The sequence below is a fragment of the Leptidea sinapis genome, chromosome 29 (genome assembly GCF_905404315.1).
Source record: "Leptidea sinapis chromosome 29, ilLepSina1.1, whole genome shotgun sequence".
NCBI classification, from domain to species: Eukaryota; Metazoa; Arthropoda; class Insecta; order Lepidoptera; family Pieridae; genus Leptidea; species Leptidea sinapis.
The window spans coordinates 1,834,722-1,859,967 of NC_066293.1; the positions used below are offsets into that span (position 1 = coordinate 1,834,722).

Consider the following 25,246-nt stretch of genomic DNA (forward strand, 5'->3'; position numbering starts at 1 on the left):
TCCGATATGCGTAAAATTCCTTGGAAGAAACTTTTTTGTTTGTAGGGCTATTTGTTTGTGGATCAACATGCTGAATATTAAAATGGTAACCGTCTTCACCATGACAAAATATTAGTGGATACTGTAAGGCGTCATACATGTGATGAGTTTCAGCGATGCGTTCCAACTTATTACTTCTTCGTTGTACCACAATATCCCTATAACTACTTTCATTGTCCACCATAACTACGGCTATTTCATTTACTTGAGGTGCATTTAATCGTCTTTCGTGTTCGCCAATTGGCTTTTTATCTGCCCGAATTATTATTTTATAATTATCCGAAACCATTTTTTCCATCGCAGTCTTAAATATCTTTATCAACTCATTATTTTCATGTAGAAAGCGCTGTAAATGAAGAATTATATCTCGACGCAATTCTGTAAAATTTGAAAGCCTTTGATCCAGTTCGTCTTCTTCATTTCCTACAAAGTAAATTTGTAAAAACTTCGGAGTATTATTTGGGAGTGACAATAATGATCCAATTTTATGATATACTTGTCCCTGTATTTTAAATACTGGATTAAATCCTTTTTCTTCAATTACTGCAGTTGCTCCAAATGAAGTCATTTGAAAGCATGCATTGTAATTTCTAATTTGTTGTAAGAATTCTTTAGAATTTTGTGTTTCTCCTTTCATATATTCTAGAAATTCCGGTGGCAGTGATTTTAACTCTGGTAATTTAATTTTGCCACTTGAACAGCATATACTTTGCGTTTCTCCTTTGAATTTTTTAGCTTCACAAAATTTGCATACTTCATTCATTCTTCCGATCACTATACTTGAATGTTCAAAATAATTTCTAGTAGGATTATAATGAAACGCCTCTTGTTCAAGACTGTATTTTTCCCGACGTTTTTGACGAACAGAATATACAGTTGTTTTAGAAACTTGAGCCTCCATTTGTTCATTTAGTCGAAGATCACGCATTCTTATTGCATTTTGTATTCTTCTATCATCTGCCTGTTCATTTGTCTTTCTTTTTCTTTGCAATCTTTTTCTGATTCGGTCCGTTTCTTTAGAATCATTAAGCTGCTCTTCAGTCTGATTATTTCGACTTTGATGATAATTTTCTCGAAGTAATGTGAGACGTTGTTCTCTTTCGTCTGTAGTTTCATTTCTCCGTGACATTTTTTGCCTTTTCGATACAATTCGAGAACGTGAGAATACGCATTTACGTTTCGGCATCGTTAGTAATATTTTAATTTTTTTTTCACCTTTTTCACACTGCACTAAAATAAAAAAACTAAAAAAAAAAAGAAACAATATTGTGTATTACACTGCACGTTAAAACTTTTGATTCTTCACTTTAAAAAACACTATACGCTGTTATTTATGATTATTTAATTTTTAATATTTATTTTTTCGTTATACAATTCTTATAAAAAATCGACTGAAGCACGGGTTTGACATTTCGGCTTATATAGTCGCAAAAATTATCCCCACTACCGACCAAATTTTCCGGATTGTTCTAATAATTTCGACTTTTAAGTATCTCAAGAAATTTTAAAAGTTTCTAGAACGATCCAGCATATTTCTAATCTATCAAAAAGTTGAGATACATTTTGGAGCTTTCTAGATCATTGGAGGAATTTCCAGAACATTCTATATTGATGAGAAAATTAGCATACAAGCATCAATCTAGTAATATATAGAACATTCTTAATCGTTCAAAACCGTGGCATATAAATCATTTCTAAAACATTCTGGAATATTCTAGATCATTCTAGAAATTTCTAGGTGATTCTAGAATCTTTTCGAACATTTCAAATATATTTGATCAATCAGAGCCTTGGAATACATTCCAAAGATATCCAAATTATTCTTGGATGTTCTAGATTATTCGATAAATTTCTAGATCATTCTAGAATTTTCTAAATCATTTTTATTCAATCAGAATCTAAACGTAGATTTTAGAACTCTTTATATAATTCTAGAATTTTCCAGATCATTCTAGACATTTCTGGATCATTCTAGAATTTTCTAGAACATTCTCATTCGATTAGAATCTAAATGTAGATTTTAGAACTTCCCAGATCATTTTAGAATTTTCTAGAACATTCTTATTTAATCAGAATCTAAACGTAGATTTTAGAACTCCCTACATCATTCCAGAATTTCCCAGATCATTCTAAACATTTCTGGATCATTCTAGAATTTTCTAGAACATTCTCATTCGATCAGAATCTAAACGTCGATTTTAGAACTTCCCATATCATTTTAGAACTTCCCATATCATTTTAGAACTTCCCATATCATTTTAGAACTTCCCAGATCATTTTGGAATTTTCTAGATCATTCTAGAATTTTCTAGATCATTCTAGAATTTTCTAGAACATTTTCGATTGATCAGAACATTGGTATACATATTAAAGCTTTCTAGAACATTCCAGAAATTTCCTGAACAATCCAGACCATTTTAGATCAATCATAGTCACATTTTCAAAGTTAACATCTTTCAACCTCCGTATCTTTTACACCCTTATAATTATCAACTTGCAACCACCATAGTGCACAATGGGAACCTTGTACCTATTGCCACATACAAACACTTTTGGTCTGCGATGCGTAGTTTTGGCTGCAAGGTGAAATATAGGGACACACACCTCCAATTTTATATATATAATAGATAAAAAATAACGAAGACTTTTCAATGTCGTTGTTAAAAGATGTTAATCAATTTGTTATTTTGTGTCTAATTACATTTTCGTCAAATATATGCGTTATTATCTCATAGTCTCACTTTTTTTTCTGTTCCGCTAATTGTGCCGGTGTATATATATATATATTTATATATACAGTCAAAATCTGTTATAACGACATCGAAGGGACTACTCATATTGAGTCGTAAAACCAATTTTATGATATACTTGTCCCTGTATTTTAAATACTGGATTAAATCCTTTTTCTTCAATTACTGCAGTTGCTCCAAATGAAGTCATTTGAAAGCATGCATTGTAATTTCTAATTTGTTGTAAGAATTCTTTAGAATTTTGTGTTTCTCCTTTCATATATTCTAGAAATTCCGGTGGCAGTGATTTTAACTCTGGTAATTTAATTTTGCCACTTGAACAGCATATACTTTGCGTTTCTCCTTTGAATTTTTTAGCTTCACAAAATTTGCATACTTCATTCATTCTTCCGATCACTATACTTGAATGTTCAAAATAATTTCTAGTAGGATTATAATGAAACGCCTCTTGTTCAAGACTGTATTTTTCCCGACGTTTTTGACGAACAGAATATACAGTTGTTTTAGAAACTTGAGCCTCCATTTGTTCATTTAGTCGAAGATCACGCATTCTTATTGCATTTTGTATTCTTCTATCATCTGCCTGTTCATTTGTCTTTCTTTTTCTTTGCAATCTTTTTCTGATTCGGTCCGTTTCTTTAGAATCATTAAGCTGCTCTTCAGTCTGATTATTTCGACTTTGATGATAATTTTCTCGAAGTAATGTGAGACGTTGTTCTCTTTCGTCTGTAGTTTCATTTCTCCGTGACATTTTTTGCCTTTTCGATACAATTCGAGAACGTGAGAATACGCATTTACGTTTCGGCATCGTTAGTAATATTTTAATTTTTTTTTCACCTTTTTCACACTGCACTAAAATAAAAAAACTAAAAAAAAAAAGAAACAATATTGTGTATTACACTGCACGTTAAAACTTTTGATTCTTCACTTTAAAAAACACTATACGCTGTTATTTATGATTATTTAATTTTTAATATTTATTTTTTCGTTATACAATTCTTATAAAAAATCGACTGAAGCACGGGTTTGACATTTCGGCTTATATAGTCGCAAAAATTATCCCCACTACCGACCAAATTTTCCGGATTGTTCTAATAATTTCGACTTTTAAGTATCTCAAGAAATTTTAAAAGTTTCTAGAACGATCCAGCATATTTCTAATCTATCAAAAAGTTGAGATACATTTTGGAGCTTTCTAGATCATTGGAGGAATTTCCAGAACATTCTATATTGATGAGAAAATTAGCATACAAGCATCAATCTAGTAATATATAGAACATTCTTAATCGTTCAAAACCGTGGCATATAAATCATTTCTAAAACATTCTGGAATATTCTAGATCATTCTAGAAATTTCTAGGTGATTCTAGAATCTTTTCGAACATTTCAAATATATTTGATCAATCAGAGCCTTGGAATACATTCCAAAGATATCCAAATTATTCTTGGATGTTCTAGATTATTCGATAAATTTCTAGATCATTCTAGAATTTTCTAAATCATTTTTATTCAATCAGAATCTAAACGTAGATTTTAGAACTCTTTATATAATTCTAGAATTTTCCAGATCATTCTAGACATTTCTGGATCATTCTAGAATTTTCTAGAACATTCTCATTCGATTAGAATCTAAATGTAGATTTTAGAACTTCCCAGATCATTTTAGAATTTTCTAGAACATTCTTATTTAATCAGAATCTAAACGTAGATTTTAGAACTCCCTACATCATTCCAGAATTTCCCAGATCATTCTAAACATTTCTGGATCATTCTAGAATTTTCTAGAACATTCTCATTCGATCAGAATCTAAACGTCGATTTTAGAACTTCCCATATCATTTTAGAACTTCCCATATCATTTTAGAACTTCCCATATCATTTTAGAACTTCCCAGATCATTTTGGAATTTTCTAGATCATTCTAGAATTTTCTAGATCATTCTAGAATTTTCTAGAACATTTTCGATTGATCAGAACATTGGTATACATATTAAAGCTTTCTAGAACATTCCAGAAATTTCCTGAACAATCCAGACCATTTTAGATCAATCATAGTCACATTTTCAAAGTTAACATCTTTCAACCTCCGTATCTTTTACACCCTTATAATTATCAACTTGCAACCACCATAGTGCACAATGGGAACCTTGTACCTATTGCCACATACAAACACTTTTGGTCTGCGATGCGTAGTTTTGGCTGCAAGGTGAAATATAGGGACACACACCTCCAATTTTATATATATAATAGATAAAAAATAACGAAGACTTTTCAATGTCGTTGTTAAAAGATGTTAATCAATTTGTTATTTTGTGTCTAATTACATTTTCGTCAAATATATGCGTTATTATCTCATAGTCTCACTTTTTTTTCTGTTCCGCTAATTGTGCCGGTGTATATATATATATTTATATATACAGTCAAAATCTGTTATAACGACATCGAAGGGACTACTCATATTGAGTCGTAAAACCGATAAAATAGGAAAGATAATATGTATATTCATGTAGGAAATGAAACTGCATTTTGTTTACTTCAATACAAACGTATAATATAAAAGAACAATATCATTTTTCCATCATTTTTGTATGCATAAAATCTGTAATTTTAGTTTGTTTGAAACACTTCTGTCGTGCATACACATTTTGTAATTCACGTTGGATTTTAATCAGCGTATCGTCACAATTTCCCTGCATGTGGAACTCTTCATTAAAAAGAACAATCTTTCGTAATATACTAACAGCATTGAGACCTTCAATCAAAGTTGGCACTGTAAATTGTTCTTCCGAGTCTTCCTATTCATTTTCATTTTCCTCTTGAACTTCACGTACAATATCATCCTCCGTAGCTGGTGCACAAATTGCAATAGACTGATCTACATCAATGAACTCGTCTGTTTCAGTAGTAGATAAAGCAGGTCGTAAATTTGGGCTAATTGAGCCAGAGAAATATTGTCCTCTTCATCGTCGTCAATCACATCATCTGTGGTTCTTGTTATAAGACTTGTAAGATCTTTAAAACCTGCATGCCCAAAGCAGTTAGCTACAGTTTTTTGTGAAACTTTTTCCCATGCTTCGGATATCATCAAGATGGCATCAAGAACCGTAAAGCTGTTCTGATTATTACTGTCAATGCTTTGTATTAACTTTAACACTTGCAGTCTTCTATAATGAGATTTTAAACATCTTATTACACCTTGGTCCATAGGTTGCAGTACAGATGTAACATTTGGTGGTAAGAACACGAGCTTAATACACTTCAGATTAGTAACAGCCGGATGAGCAGGACAAATAATTGTCCTGCTCGTCCTGATAACAATTACGTCAACGTCGTCTTGATAACAACTAAAAGAAGAACTTTCTTATTGTTTGCTTTTTATTCAGCGTCCCAGTTTCGTAACCATTTTTCAAAAATTTCCGATGTCTCGTCTTGGACATTTTTCCTCCCGAACAATTCTCTCCTTTGAATTTTAAAGTCCTGTCTGGTGTCATATTGTAAAAAAGTCCGGTTTCGTCTGCGTTATAAATGTATTCTGGACTGTAGCCTTCGCATAATGTAGGACACTTTTGCGTAATCCATTCGTCTACAGCATCTTTATCCACACTGGCAGCTTCACCACTCATTTTCCCGCCGACAATGCCATGTCGAGCCCGGAAACGTTGAATCCAACTAGACGAGCAAACAAAATCTTCACCAAAACGTTGAGCAAAATCGTTTGCTTTTTGTTGAAGAATTGGTCCATTTATTGGCACATTATTTGTCCTTTGATTTTTAAACCACTTAAACAAAGCTTCCTCAATCTTCGTATGCCGCGTTGTTCTGGCTCGTTTCATTTTCAAAAAAATTCTTGTCGTAAAGGATTTGAATTTTCTCCCTTTCTTTCCAAATGGTTGAAATTGTCGAGTGAGATACACCATATTCTTTTGCCAGGTCTTTGTTTGGAATTCCTTTCTCTAGCTTTGAAATAATATGCGATTTTTCTTCGATACTGATTTGTTTTCTTTTTTGCGACATGTTACAATTTTCACAGTTAACTCAACAATAATGTCTTGTGTAAAGATAAGTAACAAACTGACTTAAGAGATATGACGAAGTGGGCCTTGAGGCTACGGCATGCATGTGCTTTGTTTCTAAGAATTATAAAAGACCCTTCAATCAAACAGAAACACATTGAACTTTTCACTAAATCCATTCGATTTCACTTATAAGATATACACAACAATATTGCTGCACAATACGTCAGCTGTATAGCTACAGATATACTGCTATAAGCATTTCGGTAACGCGAACTCACGAGATTACTTACACTCATCCAGAAAGTGTCTAACTATATACTAATTATATTATATATTTTTTTAATTATTTACTGCTAACCTATTTTTATCAACGTAAAAACGAGTTTTAAAATAATTTACAGCCGCGCTGAAATTACGTTTGATTGTAGGTAACTAATCAATATCGCATATTAATTACTGTTAAAAACTTAATATCTTAATATCTACAAGTCTTAATATCTACAATATACCACTGGTCAGTGAGAGGTTCCTTTGCAAAGGATGCCGGCTAGATTATGGATTACCACAAAGCGGCCTTTTTCTGTTGTGAACCAGTAGGTAATGTGTGAGCATTATTGTGTTTCGGTCTGAAGAGCGCCGTAGCTAGTGAAATTACTGGGCAAATAAGACTTAACAACTTTTGTCTCAAGGTGACGAGCGCAATTATAGTGCCGCTCAGAATTTTTGGGTTTTTCAAGAAACCTGAAGGGCATTGCATTGTAATGGGCAGGGCTTATCAATTATAATCAGCTGAACGTCCTGCTCGTATCGTCCTAAGTACAAAGTGGTTAAAAAGGAACATACCTTTTATAAATAAAGCACATTGACAATTAATTGTAACTGATAATACCTAGTCTTGCCATAAATACTGAAACAATGAAAAAAAACTCTTTTTCTGTCACAAACAGAGGAGGTCTCCTTGTAGATACCTATTAATATCCCGGTACACAAATATTTTACTTATACCAAGCGTATGGAGAGTTTTAAAATAATTGCATTTGGCTCCATACCTAGTTTGTGATTGCAATCACAGCGATTCAGTTCTCTTTATAACCTCACTCCATTTTAATATCGCAAAATATTGTACAATGTATTGGCGCCAAAATGCAAAAGCTCAATGAACAATTATATAAAAATTACAGATTCCAAATTCAAATGTAATATTTTGTTATTTTTTTTGTTACATTATCTATGGCCAGAATAAGTATATAAATTAGGTAGGTATTTAAAATAAGTAAGTTTTTATGATGCTGACTGTATGACTGGTTCTTGACGTCACGATCGTTGGTTGGGCATGATTAAGAAGCTCAAGAGATTTTCTTAATTTTGGTATTATAACTATTATATTATAACTGAAGGTTGCTGGACAAGGAAATCCAATCATATAATATTGAAAACACAATAGTTCTAATTATATTTATTTGTCTTTTTTAATATTCTAAGGGGCTGTTTCACAATGTCCAAGTAAAGTTCCTGATAGGCTCTGTGCTACTTACCTATCGAATAAAGACATCATTTTCGTTTCACTATGAATAGATGGTGTAATCTAGCAGGTTTTACTGTAATCTACCATTTAAATTATAGGATGGAAGTAGTAGCAGATATCATAGTTATTTGATGGATCGCCTGACAGAGTGACAAGCATTTGACAAAATAATTTATTTGTTTTTGGGATATAAACAGTATTTAAAACAATTACAAAAATACATATAAAATTGTACACACACCAATAAAATTTTCTACTAATACACATATCATGTGAGCAGTCTAAAAAGAAGATAAACAAAATAATAAACTTACAAAGTTATAGAGGAAAAATAAACAATCGGATTATTGCTAACTTAAATGAAATTATATAAACAAATATTCTCCAATTTCTTTCTCAAACTGTTTGATAATTTAATAATGTCAATTTATATAATGGTAGGGGAGCCCAAGAGACTAAATAGGGATTTACTCGAGCGTCGTGGGATTGGATTGTGTAGGTTAGATGCTAAAAAGAAAAAAGTTTATATGTGTTACTTGTCACTGGTGAAGAGCATGTACAACAATGTAAAAAAGCAGTCACATAGAAATACTCAAGCGCTACAGATATTAATAGTGTATGAGCCCCACGTGTTACTGATAAGGGAAAAATATTAATCACATTATAATCACAAGGTTTGCATGGTGGTCAAACGAAAGGATAGAAAATAGGAAAAAGAAATCTTATACACCGTGTGATTGACTGGAGATATTAAGTTATTCCTACTGTAGCAATTGGTCAAAAGACTGACGATTTTGACGTGACCAAAAGTTATGACTGATTGAAAATGCAAAAAAAAATCGGGACTATGACCCAAGCGCGTCAGATTATTATACAGACAGTTCACATTAATGTCCTTGTCGTTTCACCAATATGACAATTGTATGGAGGAATCCCCTTAACCTGACGGTTTGAATATAGCGGTGAAGTGATTGTGAAACGCAATCTGTTACATCTGGAACTTTTATGTAGCCATTAATTTATCTAGCCTATGACAATCTGCTAATTTACTTTGACATTGTGGAACAGCCCCGTGGACTTAGAGATTAATCTTTCATTCACCAGGTAGAAACTGTGATGGCTTGTTTGATATAATTTGTTAGAAAGCAGAGGTTATACAGTATACTTATCTGTAAAAAAATGGCACATTTTCTTCAATAATACATATAACATATCCTGCCAGTTCAATACTCCAAGACTCATTCTATTCGAGCGGATAAATAGTAAAATTTAAATGGCGGCTCGGTGATCCTGTACCGTCAGCATATTATGAATTACTACTTATCTATTTGCTACTAATATGTATCACGAATATTATTATATTTGTAATCTATACTGACACGCTAAGCAGTCGCTTATGTCTATTATTATTTAAAATCCTGATTTTATTTTAACCATCAATCAATCCTGAATCTGTATCTCAACATGTGAATCATTATTTCCAAAACCATGTAGCTTACCCTACCTGTAGGCCTATTGAAATATAGGGGTCACTATGGCGGTACAACCAGTCGCTGCTACCAAAAAAATGTATACAGGTCTATAGAGAGTTACTCACCTGGTGTCCGTTTGGTTGCGCAACCAATTTGGCGGCGCGACCAGCTCGGGCACGTGCACAGTATGTTATCGTATTAGTATGGTATATCGTAATGGTAATGTTAATGTGGCTGCTAGTGACGCTCCCACCTCATACAATTCAACATATTGTGTACACTGTTGTGTTTTATTTTTTAATGGATTATTATTTTTCAAAATAGGCCATCAATTTGGGATAGTTCCTCACCAGATTATTCCGATAGAGTTTTAAAAAAGAAATGTTGGGAGGCAGTTGCAGATTCGTTTGAAGAACATTATCAAATCGTTTAGCAATTGAGCAAAAAAGGAGCTCTGTTCCTACGGACATACAGTTGTAGTGATCTCTTTGAGGTCCATTACTGTCTCAGTGTGGTGTGGCGACTCTGGTGTTTAGTTTGGTAGCTTACGGACACCACGTTGGCGCTACTGGTTGCGCCACCGTGCTGTCTAGGTGCAATATAGCCCTTAAAAAAACTTTTGCTTGTCACATTCATACAAATACAGAATTATATAAAAAATATGCTTTCTACAAAAGATCGATTATTGAAATGCAAAAAGCAGGACTTTTAATAAAATATTATCAATTTCTGATCGCCACTTTAGAATTGCGATTTAAACCTGCTGTTAGTTAGGACAGTGTTAGCATATGTGTAAAGTGTGTAAATAGTGTCTCAACTCGGTCACTTAGAGCAACGGTGGGATACGGTAATGAAAGACAGCAACGTCCCAATACTTTCCATTGACAATCGGTACTCGTATACTTAATGGCATGTCACGTACACGAAATCAGTTGCTCGCGTTTGGATATCTTGTGCCAAAAAAAAACTATCTTATTTAGTGAAGTTTATTATCAAATTAATACAGTTATCACGCGAGTTGAAAGCAGTCGGTGCCTGAGATAAAGAACGGGAGCATCTCCCCCCCGCTGTCCGCACGCCTGCAGTGTGGTGCTATGCTGCAGTTGTCGCTTACCGTGATATCGCGTTAATAATAATAACACGAGTCCATTGGGTTTCGTTCCAAAAAAAATGTGTGTGCACTTATGTATGCACGCAAGAAGTTATAGTTCCATAATTTTTTTTTCATCATTTTGACCTGGTTTTAAATGGTGAACTTGAAGCATTATTTAAATTTATAGACACACTCATAATTATGGTCATCAATTATAATAAGGTCACAACACTATCATATTTCTGAACTCTGCATTAAAATCACGCTTAATCCTGTAATTTTCACTTTAAATATGCTTAGATCTGCGCTGTTAATGATTGTGTGGTGTGCGCTATATTTTAAGCAAGTGACTGTGGCAATATTTGCATAACTTTAGTAAACAGAGCCGATGCCATTTATAATCCCATTGTATATCCGCACGACTACTACCAGTATTTAAGTATTTAACAATCATTAAAGTCATTCTGTCCAACACACTCGCCGCAAACTGTGTCTAAATACGCGAATGGTACTAGTATTGTTGTTTCGTTGTGTTTCTTGTAGATAAGCACCCCCGTTGACTCCGACACAATCCTCACGCCATCATTGATTGGTACCAACCTGAAAATAAATATATACATTTTAAATTTTAGTCTATAAGAAGTTTAAAATTTCTTACAAATAATAATATAGAAATAAATTTAGGTATACACATGCTACCTATATATTCGCAATGCAAACAATCCAGTCAACCAACTGACACGAGCGAGCGCACTGAATGCTCATTGGTCAGGTAATGTTCACAACTTATCGTAATTTGTCAGTTAATCTGTTCCTATTTATATATTTTATAATCACAACATATTGTAAGCAATCACTATTCGCTACTGGCTGCTGTAGATTTATATAACATATATTATTATTTTTTAATTTATATAACTATTTATACTAAATAATGAGGAATAAAAATTAAACAAACATTCTTCTTACAGAGACTTCTTATTCTTCTTACTACGGGCTTTTTGAAAGTGGGAGAGTCACGCTGCTGTCTTATGACGTCAGCACAATCGGGCCAGACTCGTCCGGGTTACTTACCACACTCGCACAGAATACCGGCGTGAAGTAGCGGCCTAGTGCCGCTATGTTTCGCATAGGTTAGTGTCGAGGACCGGAGGCCATTCCCCCCCGTCCTTCCCCCCCCCCCCAACAAAATATGAGAGCGGTCCTAAAAAATAAATTACCCCATTCGCGCTCGGGCTGCCCCTCGTATTCTGGGGAGGGCACAGTACCGCGTATGTCACAGGACAAACAGGGCAGCAACACCACGGCACCCCGCTCCACGCTTAATGTGGACTTTTGTAACATCCGGGGAATTCACTCCAACTTAAACGCCGTCCACCACCACCTTGAGACGGCGCAGCCGGCCTTGTGTTTCCTTACGGAGACGCAGATATCTCGACCTAGCGATACGTCATATTTAACGTACCCCGGGTACAAAATTGAGCATAATTTCATGCCTCATGCCGGGGTATGGGTGTACGTTAGGGAGGATATCTGCTGTCGCCGTCTCGGCAATTTTGAGGGTAGGGGCCTATCTACTCTCTGGCTCCGCGTAGATTTAGAGGACCGCGTCCGCATCTATGCGTGTGTCTACAGGTCCCATAGTGGTAACGCAGAAACGGATCACCTCATGGGCTGCGTTCAAGCGGCATTTGATGACGTGCTTGCTCAGATCCCCTCCGCTGAAATCGTAGTCTTGGGTGATTTCAACGGGCACAATGCCGAATGGCTTGGATCACGTACCACAGACTACGCAGGGCGATCTGTGCATAATTTTGCATTGGCGTATGGTCTGTCCCAATTGGTTGAGTCGCCGACGCGGCTCCCGGATGTGGATAGCCACATGCCGTCCTTATTAGATCTTCTGCTGACTACACATCCCGATGGTTACCAGGTCTCTGTCGACGCCCCTCTCGGAACGTCCGACCATTGCCTGGTCAGGAGTGTAGTGCCTATCCGACGCCAACGTCGCAGACCACCAGCGACCCGCCGCGTTTGGCACTACAAGTCAGCAGATTGGGATAGGATGCGTTCCTTTTTTGCATCCTACCCTTGGGGCAGGGTTTGTTTCCTTTCAGATGATCCTAGTGCCTGCGCCGTTGCAGTAGCCGATGTGATACTGCAGGGCATGGATATTTTTATACCAAGCTCTGTAGTACCGATCGGTGGCAGATCACAGCCCTGGTTCGATGCGTCAGTTAAAGCAGCATCTGACTGCAAAAAACAGGCGTATCGAACTTGGGTTGCGGCGCTGGGCTCAAAGGATCCGAACTGCAAAGTTCTGAAGAGGAAATATAACCGTGCCTCCAGATTTTTTAAGCGGCAAATCGCCCGTGCGAAATCGAAGCACGTCGTCAAAATTGGCGAGCAGCTTTCCAGTTACCCGACCGGAACACGCAAGTTCTGGTCGTTGTCGAAAGCTGCTCTTGGTAACTTCAACCAGCCGTCCATGCCGCCGTTGCACATGAGGAATGACACCCTGGCCCATACGGCAAAAGAGAAAGCCGATCTCCTGTGCACTCTTTTTTCCTCCAACTCGACTCTTGACGACAACAGAAAAACACCGCCGACCATCCCGCGGTGTCAGAGCTCCATGCCTGAAGTACAGTTCCGACAGAAAACTGTTAGGCGAGCTCTGTTTTCGTTGGACGTCAGGAAGTCGAGCGGGCCGGATGGCATTTCTCCAATCGTGCTTAGAACGTGTGCCCCTGAGTTGACGCCGGTGCTAACGCGTTTATTCCGGCACTCTTATTCAAAAGGCGTAGTCCCTGATTCATGGAAGTCAGCCCTTGTCCATCCGATCCCAAAAAAAGGAGACAGTTCGGATCCGGCAAACTACAGGCCTATTGCTATTACCTCCCTACTCTCCAAAATTATGGAGAGCATAATTAACCGCCAGCTCTTGGTATACCTTGAGGGTCACCAGTTGATCAACGACCGGCAGTACGGCTTTCGCCATGGTCGGTCGACTGGCGATCTTCTGGTATACCTAACACACAGATGGGCGGCGGCTATTGAAAGCAAGGGGGAAGGCCTGGCAGTTGGTCTGGATATAGCGAAGGCCTTTGATCGTGTATGGCACAAGGCGCTCCTCGCAAAACTTCCATCATTTGGGCTTCCCGAGAGCTTATGCAAGTGGACCTCCAGCTTCCTCACTGGGCGCAGCATACAGGTCGTTATCGACGGTTATTGCTCGAATCCCAAGCCCGTGAACGCTGGAGTGCCCCAAGGCTGTGTGCTATCTCCCACGCTGTTTCTTCTGCATATCAATGATATGTTGGACACCGCCAACATGCATTGCTATGCAGACGACAGCACTGGTGATGCCGTATACACGGGCCATGCAGGTCTCTCTCGGGAAAACGTCGACCAGTGCCGGGTGAAACTTGTGTCTTCTATCGAGTCCTCTCTCGAGAAGGTCGCGGAATGGGGTAAGTTGAACCTTGTCCAATTTAACCCCCAGAAGACTCAAGTTTGCGCGTTTACCACTAAAAAAACCCCATTTGCCGTATCACCGCTCTTCGAGAACACTTCCCTTAAAGCCTCGCCTAGTATCGGAATACTGGGTCTCGAAATCTCGAGCAATTGCCAATTCCGTGGCCATCTGGAGGGCAAAGCCAAACTGGCTTCAAAGAAACTGGGCGTCATAAATAGAGCACGGCAATACTTCAAGCCGGCCCACATTCTAGCGCTCTACAAAGCGCAGGTCCGGCCTCACATGGAGTATTGCTGTCATCTCTGGTCTGGCGCACCCCAGTATCAGCTCGATCCATTTGACCGCGTGCAACGCAGAGCAGCTCGAATTGTCGGGGACCCAGTACTCTGTGAACGGCTGGATCACTTGGCGTTGCGTAGAGACGTCGCTTCATTGTGTGTCTTCTACCGCATTTATCACGGGGAGTGTTCCGAAGAGCTGCTCAACCTGATTCCTGCCGCCGAATTTCACCTTCGCACGACACGCCACAAGTTACGATATCATCCCCACCATCTGGATGTGTGGCGGTCCTCCACAGTGCGGTTTTCAAGGAGCTTTCTTCCTCGTACCACGAAGCTGTGGAATGAGCTTCCTTGTGCGGTGTTTCCGGGACGATAGGACATGGGTACCTTCAAGAAAAGCGCGTACACCTTCCTTAAAGGCCGGCAACGCTCTTGTGATTCCTCTGGTGTTGCAGGAGAGTGTGGGCGGCGGTGATCACTTAACACCAGGTGACCCGTACGCTCGTTTGTCCTCCTATTCCATAAAAAAAAAAAAAAAGAGACTCAAAAAGATACAACAGCTCTTTAGATTTTGCCCTGTGCTTCCCCGAGGCATAAAAAAAATAGGGAAGTCCCAGGCACCTTTAGACCTTAAGAGATGCCAGCTAGATTTTGGGTACCACAACGGCGCCTATATCTTGCGTGAAGCAATAATGTAAGTAAGTAAGTATGCATTTATTCATGACATCACAAAACATATATACATAGTTAAATTAACAAATAAAAAAAATACGGGGTCATGAAAAGGACACCCACTCAGTATTTTTGGAAATGATTTCCAGTACTGATTTTCAGTAGGTACCTACCAAGTCGACTCGTTGACAGTAGCTGTAGACAACACGGTTCCTTTTGTTATAGGTCTTAAAAGTGACCATCCAAAAATAGTAGAAAAATAAAATAAAAGAAACTAAAAGATTGAATTGGAAGACGAGTTTAAAAATATTTTTATTTTAATTTTATTAAATAAGACATATTTTGATTTTTTATTTTATTTATTCATGCTGTTTATTTTTGATTTTATGCCTCTGAACATTTTTGTTTTTCTAATAGAAAAGATTTCAGTTTGTTTCTAAAGGAGAACAAACTTTTTTGATCTTTAATAGGTGGCGGCAAATCATTCCAGCATTTGGAGGCGCTGTATTTAAAGCTACCCCTAAATGCTGCGGTACCGTGTAGAGGCACTTCAAGGAGAATCTTGCCGTGACGCGTCTGATAACTCTCATTTGAGTCCGATAACCACCTAAGCCTTTTATATAGGTAAAATGGTATTCTGTACTTAACCACGCTAAAAAGTAACGAGGCAAACTGAAATTGCCTACGTAATTCCATCTTCATTATTTTGTTGGTGTTCAAAAAGGGTGTTACGTGTGCACGGTAAGGAATATCATAACAAAATCTTGTGCAAGCATTTTGTACCCTTTGTATAAGTTTTTTTGAAGCCACCAACAACCTAGGCCCAATCACTGTATTAGCGTAGTTAAATTTAGAGAGAATAAGTGATTCACATAACTCTTTGCGAACCCAAACGCTTAGCGAATTTCTGATGCGATAAAGTAACTTTAACCTATAAAAACAATTTTTCGCGACACCAAGAATGTGATTTTGAAATCGCAAGGATTCGTCAAATACAACTCCCAGGTTGCGCGCTTCAGAGACTCTGTCTATTTGTTCTCCATTTATAAAAATTTTGGGTTTATGGTCTGATGTTGTGTTGACTTGATGGTTACTTCCTAATATCATATATTTTGTTTTTTTCGCGTTTAACTCAAGGCAGTTATTTTTTGACCATATAGAAATGCGATTTAGGTCTTCCTGTAATTTCACAAGAGCAGAATTGAAATCTCCTACTTTAAAAGATATATACAACTGTATATCATCAGCATAGATATGGTATTTGCAATTCTTTATACAGTTAGCGATATCCGCTGTGTAAAGTATAAACAGAAGTGGCCCTAAAATTGAGCCTTGAGGAACTCCTCTACAAACATGGGCGCAACGAGAGATACAAGTGCTAAGACCATTTTCACACCTAATGTTGACGACTTGTGAACGATTACAAATAAAGGTTTTAAACCAGCAAATAGTCTCAGATTTGAAACCGTAAAAAGAGAGTTTCGCTAAAAGTAGTTCGTGGTTAATTGAGTCGAAAGCCCGGGAAAAGTCTAATAAAATCAAAATGGTACACTCTCCTCTGTCCTGGGCTTCAAGAACATTATCAACCACATCTAATAATGCAGTAGTCGTGCTCCTATGTTTTCTAAAGCCAGATTGTAATTGTGGAAGTAGGTCATTTTTTTCTAAGAATCCTCTGAGCTGTTCATAGATTACTTTTTCTAGGACTTTCGACATACATGGCAAAATACTAATTGGCCTGAGGTCCTTAAAGGAAGAAGGATTTGTAATTTTTGGCAGCGGAGTTAGAAGGGATTTACGCCAAGCAGATGGAAAAGTTGAAGATGCAATGGAGAGATTGATTATAGCTGTAATAATCTTACTTGTGTATGGTAGAGATAACTTTAACATGTCTAATGAAATTCCATCACACCCCAATGCATTTGAATGTAAACTTCGAAGATGTTTAAGAATATCAGTTTCTAACACAGTTGTAATGGAGAACGTGAAATCCCCTCTCTTATGATTTAGGTTATAATCAATTTCAGAAGCAGGCGCAATTTTATTTCCAGGTACATCCAGGAAATGATTGTTAATTTCATCCGCCATACACAGGTGTTCTGGAAGTACATATTCCCCTTTGCTGTGTATGTTAATATTTTTTTTAATTGTCTTCCATAGAGTGCGCGGGTTGTTCTTATTTGAATTAACGTAGGTACTGAAATAGCATTTTTTTTCACGTTCAATGGCATCAAAAACAATTTTTTTTAATTCCTTATAGTATATTATATGTGCATTGTTCTTTGATATTTTAGATCTTAGGTAAGCTTCATCCCTACGTTTCATCATTTGCTTTATATTGAACGTGATCCACGGATAGTCATGATTTTTTACTTTAATGATTTTTACTGGAGCAAGTATATCAAATATAGAAAGCAAGATGTTATTAAAATTGGAAACATAGCTGTCTAAGTTTTCAACATCTGAAAAAGACGCCCAGTCAATTTGAGATATAAAGTCACCGAATAGGATTGGACCAATGTCTTTGATAGGTCTATAAATTATGTGTTTAGGAATGATCCTTTCCTTCGCTACATTAACTTCGCATGAAATAAAAGAGTGATCGCTTAGGTCACTAATGTGTTCCACTGAAACACGCCTTAATGACATATTGGTGCAGAATAAATCCAATAAGGTTTCCCCATGGAGTGAAAAGTGTGTCGGCTTGTTTACATGTTGTGACAGATTCGTGATGAGTAAAAAGTCCATCAGCTTCTTGTATCCTGAAGAATTTTTGTCTAAGATGTTGATATTAAAATCTCCTACTAGGATTATGTTGTCAGCCCAAGAGAAACTAATAAGTGACTCATGCAACGCTCCAATAAAAACATCAGTGTTCTGCCATGGTGGACGATAGCCAGTGCCAATTACAAGCTTTTTTCCGCCAATGCTTAAGCTTATCCACATTTGTTCGATATCATTGCAGCTGGGATGTTTTAATACTCTAGTCTTAAGATTATTTTTTATATAGAACCCGACTCCACCTCCGCGGCTGCGGATATGCTGAGAACGTGGAATATGGGCCAGCCGATAATTCGAAAAAATAGGCGCGCGACCCTCTTCTCCGTCCTGTAAGCCACGTTTCATTTAGTCCTAATACATCAATATCATGACGATTAACAGCAACATGAAGTTCTTCTTGTCCAGTGCCAAGAGAACATATATTTATGAAACCAACTATAAGATATTTTTTTCTAGAAATCATCATTTATGTTATCATTGAGAAAAGGACCGAATTTAATGCAATAAAGTATTTGCCTGGTAGTACTGTCAACAAGCCGATTAATATAGAATGGTTTCCAATAATAATATTTAATTAATAAAATTAAAAATAAACTTAATTGACTAATACACAGAAAACAGTTAATATCTACTATATGATGGGTAATCCTACTAATAAGTAATAATATGGTTACATTAGCGAGACTCGAAGGGGCTATATTACATAGATCCAATGGTATACAATAATAATATTTAAAGAATAACATTAATAATAAACATACTCGACTAATACACAAAAAATAGTTAAAATCTGCTAAATGATGAGGTAATAATATAGTAACATTAGCTAGACAAGAAAAGGCTATATTACAGAGATCAGTAACAAGTTTTAAATTGATTACATACAAAAAACCTTATCGATATCGTTTTCACAACGAATGTTTAATACTTTATTACGATTTTCGCGCCTAGCATATATTCGTCCTCCCCGGGTCCATATAAAACGCCAGTTTTTATTTCTTCCAAGCTTTTCCCGCGCTAAATAAAAAAGATTTCGGTTCATGTGTGACAGGTGTTCATTTATGTAGAAACGCCGTGACTCCCCTCCCACTCCGGTACCACTGGTGTCCGCACCGCGTCGCACCCGAGCAGCATGCAGTAGTTCGTCTCGTAGATGTCTGCGAGTGAAACGCATTACGATCGGCCGCGCTCGGGTATGCTCGCCAGTGGTTGACTCAGTCAGGCGTCGCGCTCCTCGACGATAGACGTTCACGATATCGCGTTCGTCTATAGTAATTCCGACCTTCTGAGCGAGTGTAATAGTCACGTGTAACAAGTTTTCTGCACTGCTTTCGTTTACACCGGTGATCTCAACGTCATTTAAAAGATTCTCCTGGTCGCATACATTTATTTGTTGTTGCAAAACCTCAATGCTTTTTCTATCTTGCAAGACTTGCTCGTTAGCCGCCTGTATTGAACACGAAGCGTCTTCCAGCTGTGACACTCGCTCCTCTACGCTATCCAACCGTGTGCTCAAGGTTGATACAAGGGTTGACAGGCGGGACATTTCTAATCGAAAACTAGAAAGTTCGGATCGAAGCATCTTCATTTCGTGCACAAGAGAATGTTCCGGCTGTTGTTCAACGTTCTGATATATTGTTTTATCATCATGCGTTTGCGCCGGCTTATCTTTGGCAGGGGAGGATTTTGCGTGTTTGGATTTGCATGCTTTGCACATCCACTTAGGATTATTACGTGCATCAGGGCTGCTGCATAATTTATGTAAAACGACATTGCACTTGTTACATTTTATGCCATCCATTGACGACACAAACTTTCCACACGAATTACACTTATTTGTCATAGTATTGGAGAATAATATGTATAGAAATTGATATGACTAATTATAAGATACTCACAATTAGGTGTGCTTTGTTTGAGGTAAACCAAAATACACACACTTCAAGTCAGAGGTATGAATTATGAAACTTGAATCAGCTGTTTAATATGGCTGCGCACAAATCAGCTGTTTGTTAGCGTCAAGGTAAATCATAAATTATCTAGTTCAATATCACAAATTCATTAAGAGAACACTGTACTGTTTGATTTTTATGTCTTATTTTTCTAACTTTACACTTTTACGGTGAAAATTTTCCACTACTAATTATTATAAACTTTATAAAAATACGGACCGCGTGTTGTCACTACAACTCTACATATATACGATTATGCACAGATCCTACATATATACGATTATGCACAGATCCTGCATATGATAATGTGTAAGCATTATTGCGTTTTGGTCTGAAGAGCGCCGTAGCTAGTGAAATTACTGGACAAATGAGACATGTTATGTCTCAAGGTGACAAGCGCAATTGTAGTACCGCTCAGAATTTTTGGGTATTTCAAGAAACCTGAGCGGCACTGCAAGGGCAGGGCGTCAATTACCATCAGTTGACATGGAAAGTATCCGCGGTAATTTGGGCCCGCTATGTACACATTACATATATTAGTAATTATTTTATTTGCAATCTTTCAACTTGGATTTTATTTTATACACTTATTTTATATACTTTTGTAAGGAAAACTTTCAAGATATTATATTACTTCAAGTTACACACTTATGACGGACCGATGAACAAAAATATAGAGTGTCTTTTTGTTTTCGTTCATATCATTAGTGTGGCCAGATTAAAAAAATCAAACCTTTTTATTATAAGTAATTGTTATCTTTTTTCATTTTGTAGATCTTTGACCACGGTTTCATAATCTTAATTAAGGCAAGTGATATCAAACCATGCAGTGAACCCCACGCTCGTTCGATAATAATATAATACTCACGGAGACCCGGCCGTTGTTCTGTTGTCAGCGGCGCTGTGGTCGACGTCGTACATTTTGATTCCGCCATCTTTTTGTCGGAGAATTACGAAACTGAAAAAAACATTTACACATCTGAGACCTTAGATAATTTATACGTCTAGATAGCTTGTGACAGCTGTCAACACATCGAAAATAATTGCTACGAACTGTTAGCCTCCATTTTCAACAACTCGACTATAAAACAAAGTGATTAATAAATCTATAAAATATGTAAACATAGCTTGTCATGCATACTAAAGTATTTTAGACAGCAGTAACTTAATAATAATATTGTTACTCAATGCTTGCGGCCAGTCGAACGAATCAAATTAGCTCTACGGGTACTGTTACTGTACCTGTCTTCTGTGAGTAACATCGCTTACACTGCAATCCTCTACCATCTAACTCAGCATCCTTTAGACTTTAGAGTTCTTCTATTCTATACTATTCTTCTTTCATCCTTCCAATCAGTCAGCTCCGAGCATCCAATATCAACACTCATATTAATTTTAATTAAATAAATTCTAGTAAAATAAATAAAGTTGTTTTTTAAGAAGCTTCTCCAAGACTATTAGTACGTTTTTTGAGGTCCGGTATGTTATTGAAAAATCAAAAAACAGTTGTCAGTTTAAAATATAGGTTTTATAAAGTTTACAACCTAAGATTAAGGATTGGTCTCCGCTGCGCTCCAACTAGATACCGCACTACCTATGAACAATAGCTTTTTATTACGGTAACTATTAGATGCTTGTGTGCGTGGCATCTTAACACTCAATGGCTTCATGTTATTTTACATTGAAATTATTAAAATACAAAATAGTTACTGATGATATGTGATCCCAGTGCCTATCTTATTTCTTGTAGTATTAATTTTACAAAGTTTTACTACCCTGCCTCGAGTACGCCCACTTCGTCGCCGCCCTTTGCGACTACGCTTGTGGTATCTAGTAGGAGCGCAACGGAGACCGATCCTAAATCTAGGCTTACAATATAGTTCGTTATTGTGAAAACTAAGTTTATAGTTATACAAAATACTATATTACATGTTTCAACTCATGTTGCAAATGTTGTAAAGTAGCCTCGCGAAACAATAATATTTGCACATTGCTACCTAGCTGTAATCCTGTGCAATGAGGCTTCTCACTGGTTAAAAGAACTGAAAGCAATCATAGGCCCTCCACGCACTAGGCAGCCAGGCTGCGGCAGCCAGTAAAACATATGACGTTGTATTGGAGCCCGCGCACTAGGCAGCCACTAATTCCTGGCTGCGGCAGCCAATACGACGCGCCTGTTTGCACTGCAGCCAGAGTGTGTATAGGCGAAGTATGTGGCTGCGGTCAGTCTCCGCGCACATGTTGTAGTAGCCAGACGTATTTTGGGTTCCGAAATTTTTTCGAAAATTGACTTTCGATACAGATATATTTTTTCGTTAAATTGAAAGCCGTAAAGCAATTCCACGTCCATATCGCTCGGCGGAAGGATCTAGACTAGTCGTCGATTCGAATCTTTCATCAATCTAAGACTAGTGAGTGTATGGACCCATTATTTGCAAAAAAAATTTGAACCTTCGAGGTGGGTATCCACACCATCGTAAAATGCAATACTTTTGTGTTTCTTCTGGTTTTTGAAGAGAACACGACGATTCAATATTATAATCCTTCTAACTTCTGCTAACTTACCTGGGCACTTCAGAACAGTCTGCCAGGAGTAAGGTCTCTGCGCACTGCAGGGGTTGAAGCTGGTCCACGGAGCCAGAAAGAGTTTCCACTGTTGTCGAGTGTACCTTACACTCCCCTGAAATTTATTATTTTGTATAGGTACAACTTAAACGTAAAAATATTTGAATCTAAAAATTTCACAGAAGGCATTCTGTGGTTATACTCGTAGATTGTAAACTTTGCAAGGTTAGAATTTAACTTTATAATATTATCACATTGGAACAATCTTATTTTGCGTGTGATAGTACTGCCCCGGACGAACACTGTACATACAGTTAGTTGTACTGCTACTACAGTAATATGTGTGGTGACAGTACTGCCCCGGACGAACACTGTACATACAGTTAGTTGTACTGCTACTACAGTAATATGTGTGGTGACAGTACTGCCCCGGACGAACACTGTACATACAGTTAGTTGTACTGCTACTACAGTAATATGTGTGGTGACAGTACTGCCCCCGGACGAACACTGTACATACAGTTAGTTGTACTGCTACTACAGTAATATGAGTGGTGACAGTACTGCCCCGGACGAACACTGTACATACAGTTAGTTGTACTACTACTACAGTAATAGATGTGGTGGCAGTACTGCCCCGGACGAACAATATAAACTTAAAACAAAAGTTAAATTTTGATTTTAGGGCTTAGTATCAAAAAGTATATTTGTATATATTCTTACGATATATTCCAAACTTCTTCATGAGCTGTGTTATAGTCAGGTTGTCCAAGAGCCACGCGAGACTTTCCGACTTGAACTGCATTTCTGGTCCTCTGTTCACCACTATAGAAGCTACTCCATTCCTCTCCTGTGGCAAGAGGTACAGTTTATCTCGATAAATTTACATCATCTTTAATATACTATCTCTAATTTTCCACCTCAATTTTTTTTCTTACCATAGTTATTTCACCAATTTCTATACTTTTTTGAAGTGTAAACTTATGTAACGGTGTTGAGCACTTTTCTTGGAATGGGCATAAAATGTTAAACTTGCGTCAGGACACGTGACCTCGTCCAAAAATTGTAAGACAGTCGTTGAAATTATGGATGAAACTTGATTTTTTTGAGAGATTAACTTTTTAATGTAAAATAATTGTAATAGTTCTGAAGTGTTAAATTTTTTATGTTATATAAATTGTCATTTTTGTGTACGAGAGCGCAGTAAATGAATATTGTATTGAACCACATAAATGCATGTACTTTTATACTGATAAAATATCAATTCGTGGAAAATTATTCCCTTACCATTCCAAAAAAAAAATCAAAATTACACAAGTTAATGTTCAAGTTTTCACTTCTGCCGACACTCCCGGAATGCAACTCATATTTTTTGACTATTGAATTTAGTCAATGATATTGATAAATGATTCAAAATAGGATTTTAAATCACTTACTGAACGACCGACCACCCATTCGAAATAGTGGGCCTCAGACCTAATAAGAACAGGCGCAACAAACTCAGCTGGTGTTTTTTTTAAATTCTTTACAATATCTGTACTTTCGTACAATAAACCAATAAACAATTATAATTGATTAAAACAAAAAACAAAAAACAACCGACTTCAAAAACACTATTCTAAAAAAATCGGTGTCCTCCCGCCGCGGCCCCGCTCTCGCCTCTCGCCTACTCACGTCACGCGTGCGACTCAAGCACATCTCACCTATAACTATGTATGTAGTTACAACCCTACCTTGGCTGACACCGAATCCAGAAATAACAATAATAGAAACTAGAATTTGATTAATTAATTAGACTGTATAAAAATACGCAATTGTTTTTATACTTTTTAGTACATATTAGATATACCAATTGTTTTTGCAATTTTTTTATTCTTTGTGAATCTGAAGTACACTAACTAATAATTTGTCTATATATGTGTAGATCTACTAAATTTTATAATGCAGCAATGAACGTAAGCGCATTGCAATTTGATTACAGACAATTCTGACACAGATCGCACTATTGGTCAGTCGGTGAGTGACAAATTCAAGAAATTTTCAAAATAAACTACTGGTTCAAATTGAATGAATTTTAAATATACTGTGTTTATACAATGCCTGCTTGGTAACTGAAAATTCAGGCTTCTACTTGAATCCACAACGAAAAGTTGTAAATTTCAATAAATGCGGTAAATTGCCACGAAGCTATCGTTCGACCTAATGAGGTTTGACGTAAAGAGGTTACTGTAGTATAGATTAGCCATCTCTATGTGGAGTGACTATATACAATATGGAGTACCTTTATAAGCACTATGGCGTTGATGGAGTCCTTCTCCATACTACCAATAATCTGACCAGCTGGTGTTCCACCCAGCAGTCCCAGCTTCGGCAGCAAATCGAAGTCGTGAAGCTGAAATTAATTAAATTATAATTTTTTTCTTTTCATAAATTATTATGTTTATAAATCATAGACGTATAATAAACAACTCAACTCACAATCACGTTCAAAAATTGTCTGAAGCGAAACTCTGCCTACGCGTCTATTAGGCATATTTTCGTTCAGCTGTGTTTCGACCACGCTTTGAATACAACGCCACGCAATCACAAAGTGTTCAGTGAGAAACTGTCCGAATAAGAGCAAATC

The 25,246-nt window shown here is 37.0% G+C and overlaps 1 protein-coding gene and 1 pseudogene across 1 annotated transcript in view; both read right to left on the bottom strand.

Moving 5' to 3' along the window:
- Nucleotides 1-5,315: 5,315 nt before the first annotated feature.
- LOC126973284 (tigger transposable element-derived protein 4-like) lies at nt 5,316-6,826 on the bottom strand (annotated as a pseudogene).
- A 3,947-nt stretch (nt 6,827-10,773) lies between these two features.
- Nucleotides 10,774-25,246, bottom strand: part of LOC126973221 (uncharacterized) — a 64,414-nt gene continuing 49,941 nt past the window's right edge. The window contains exons 25-29 of the mRNA XM_050820410.1: nt 24,902-25,012; nt 23,344-23,470; nt 22,621-22,735; nt 20,924-21,013; nt 10,774-11,494 (exon numbers count right to left, since the gene is read on the bottom strand). Coding sequence (XP_050676367.1) covers nt 11,338-11,494; nt 20,924-21,013; nt 22,621-22,735; nt 23,344-23,470; nt 24,902-25,012 — 600 coding nt within the window. The 3' untranslated portion in view covers nt 10,774-11,337. The remainder of the gene's footprint in view (nt 11,495-20,923; nt 21,014-22,620; nt 22,736-23,343; nt 23,471-24,901; nt 25,013-25,246) is intronic.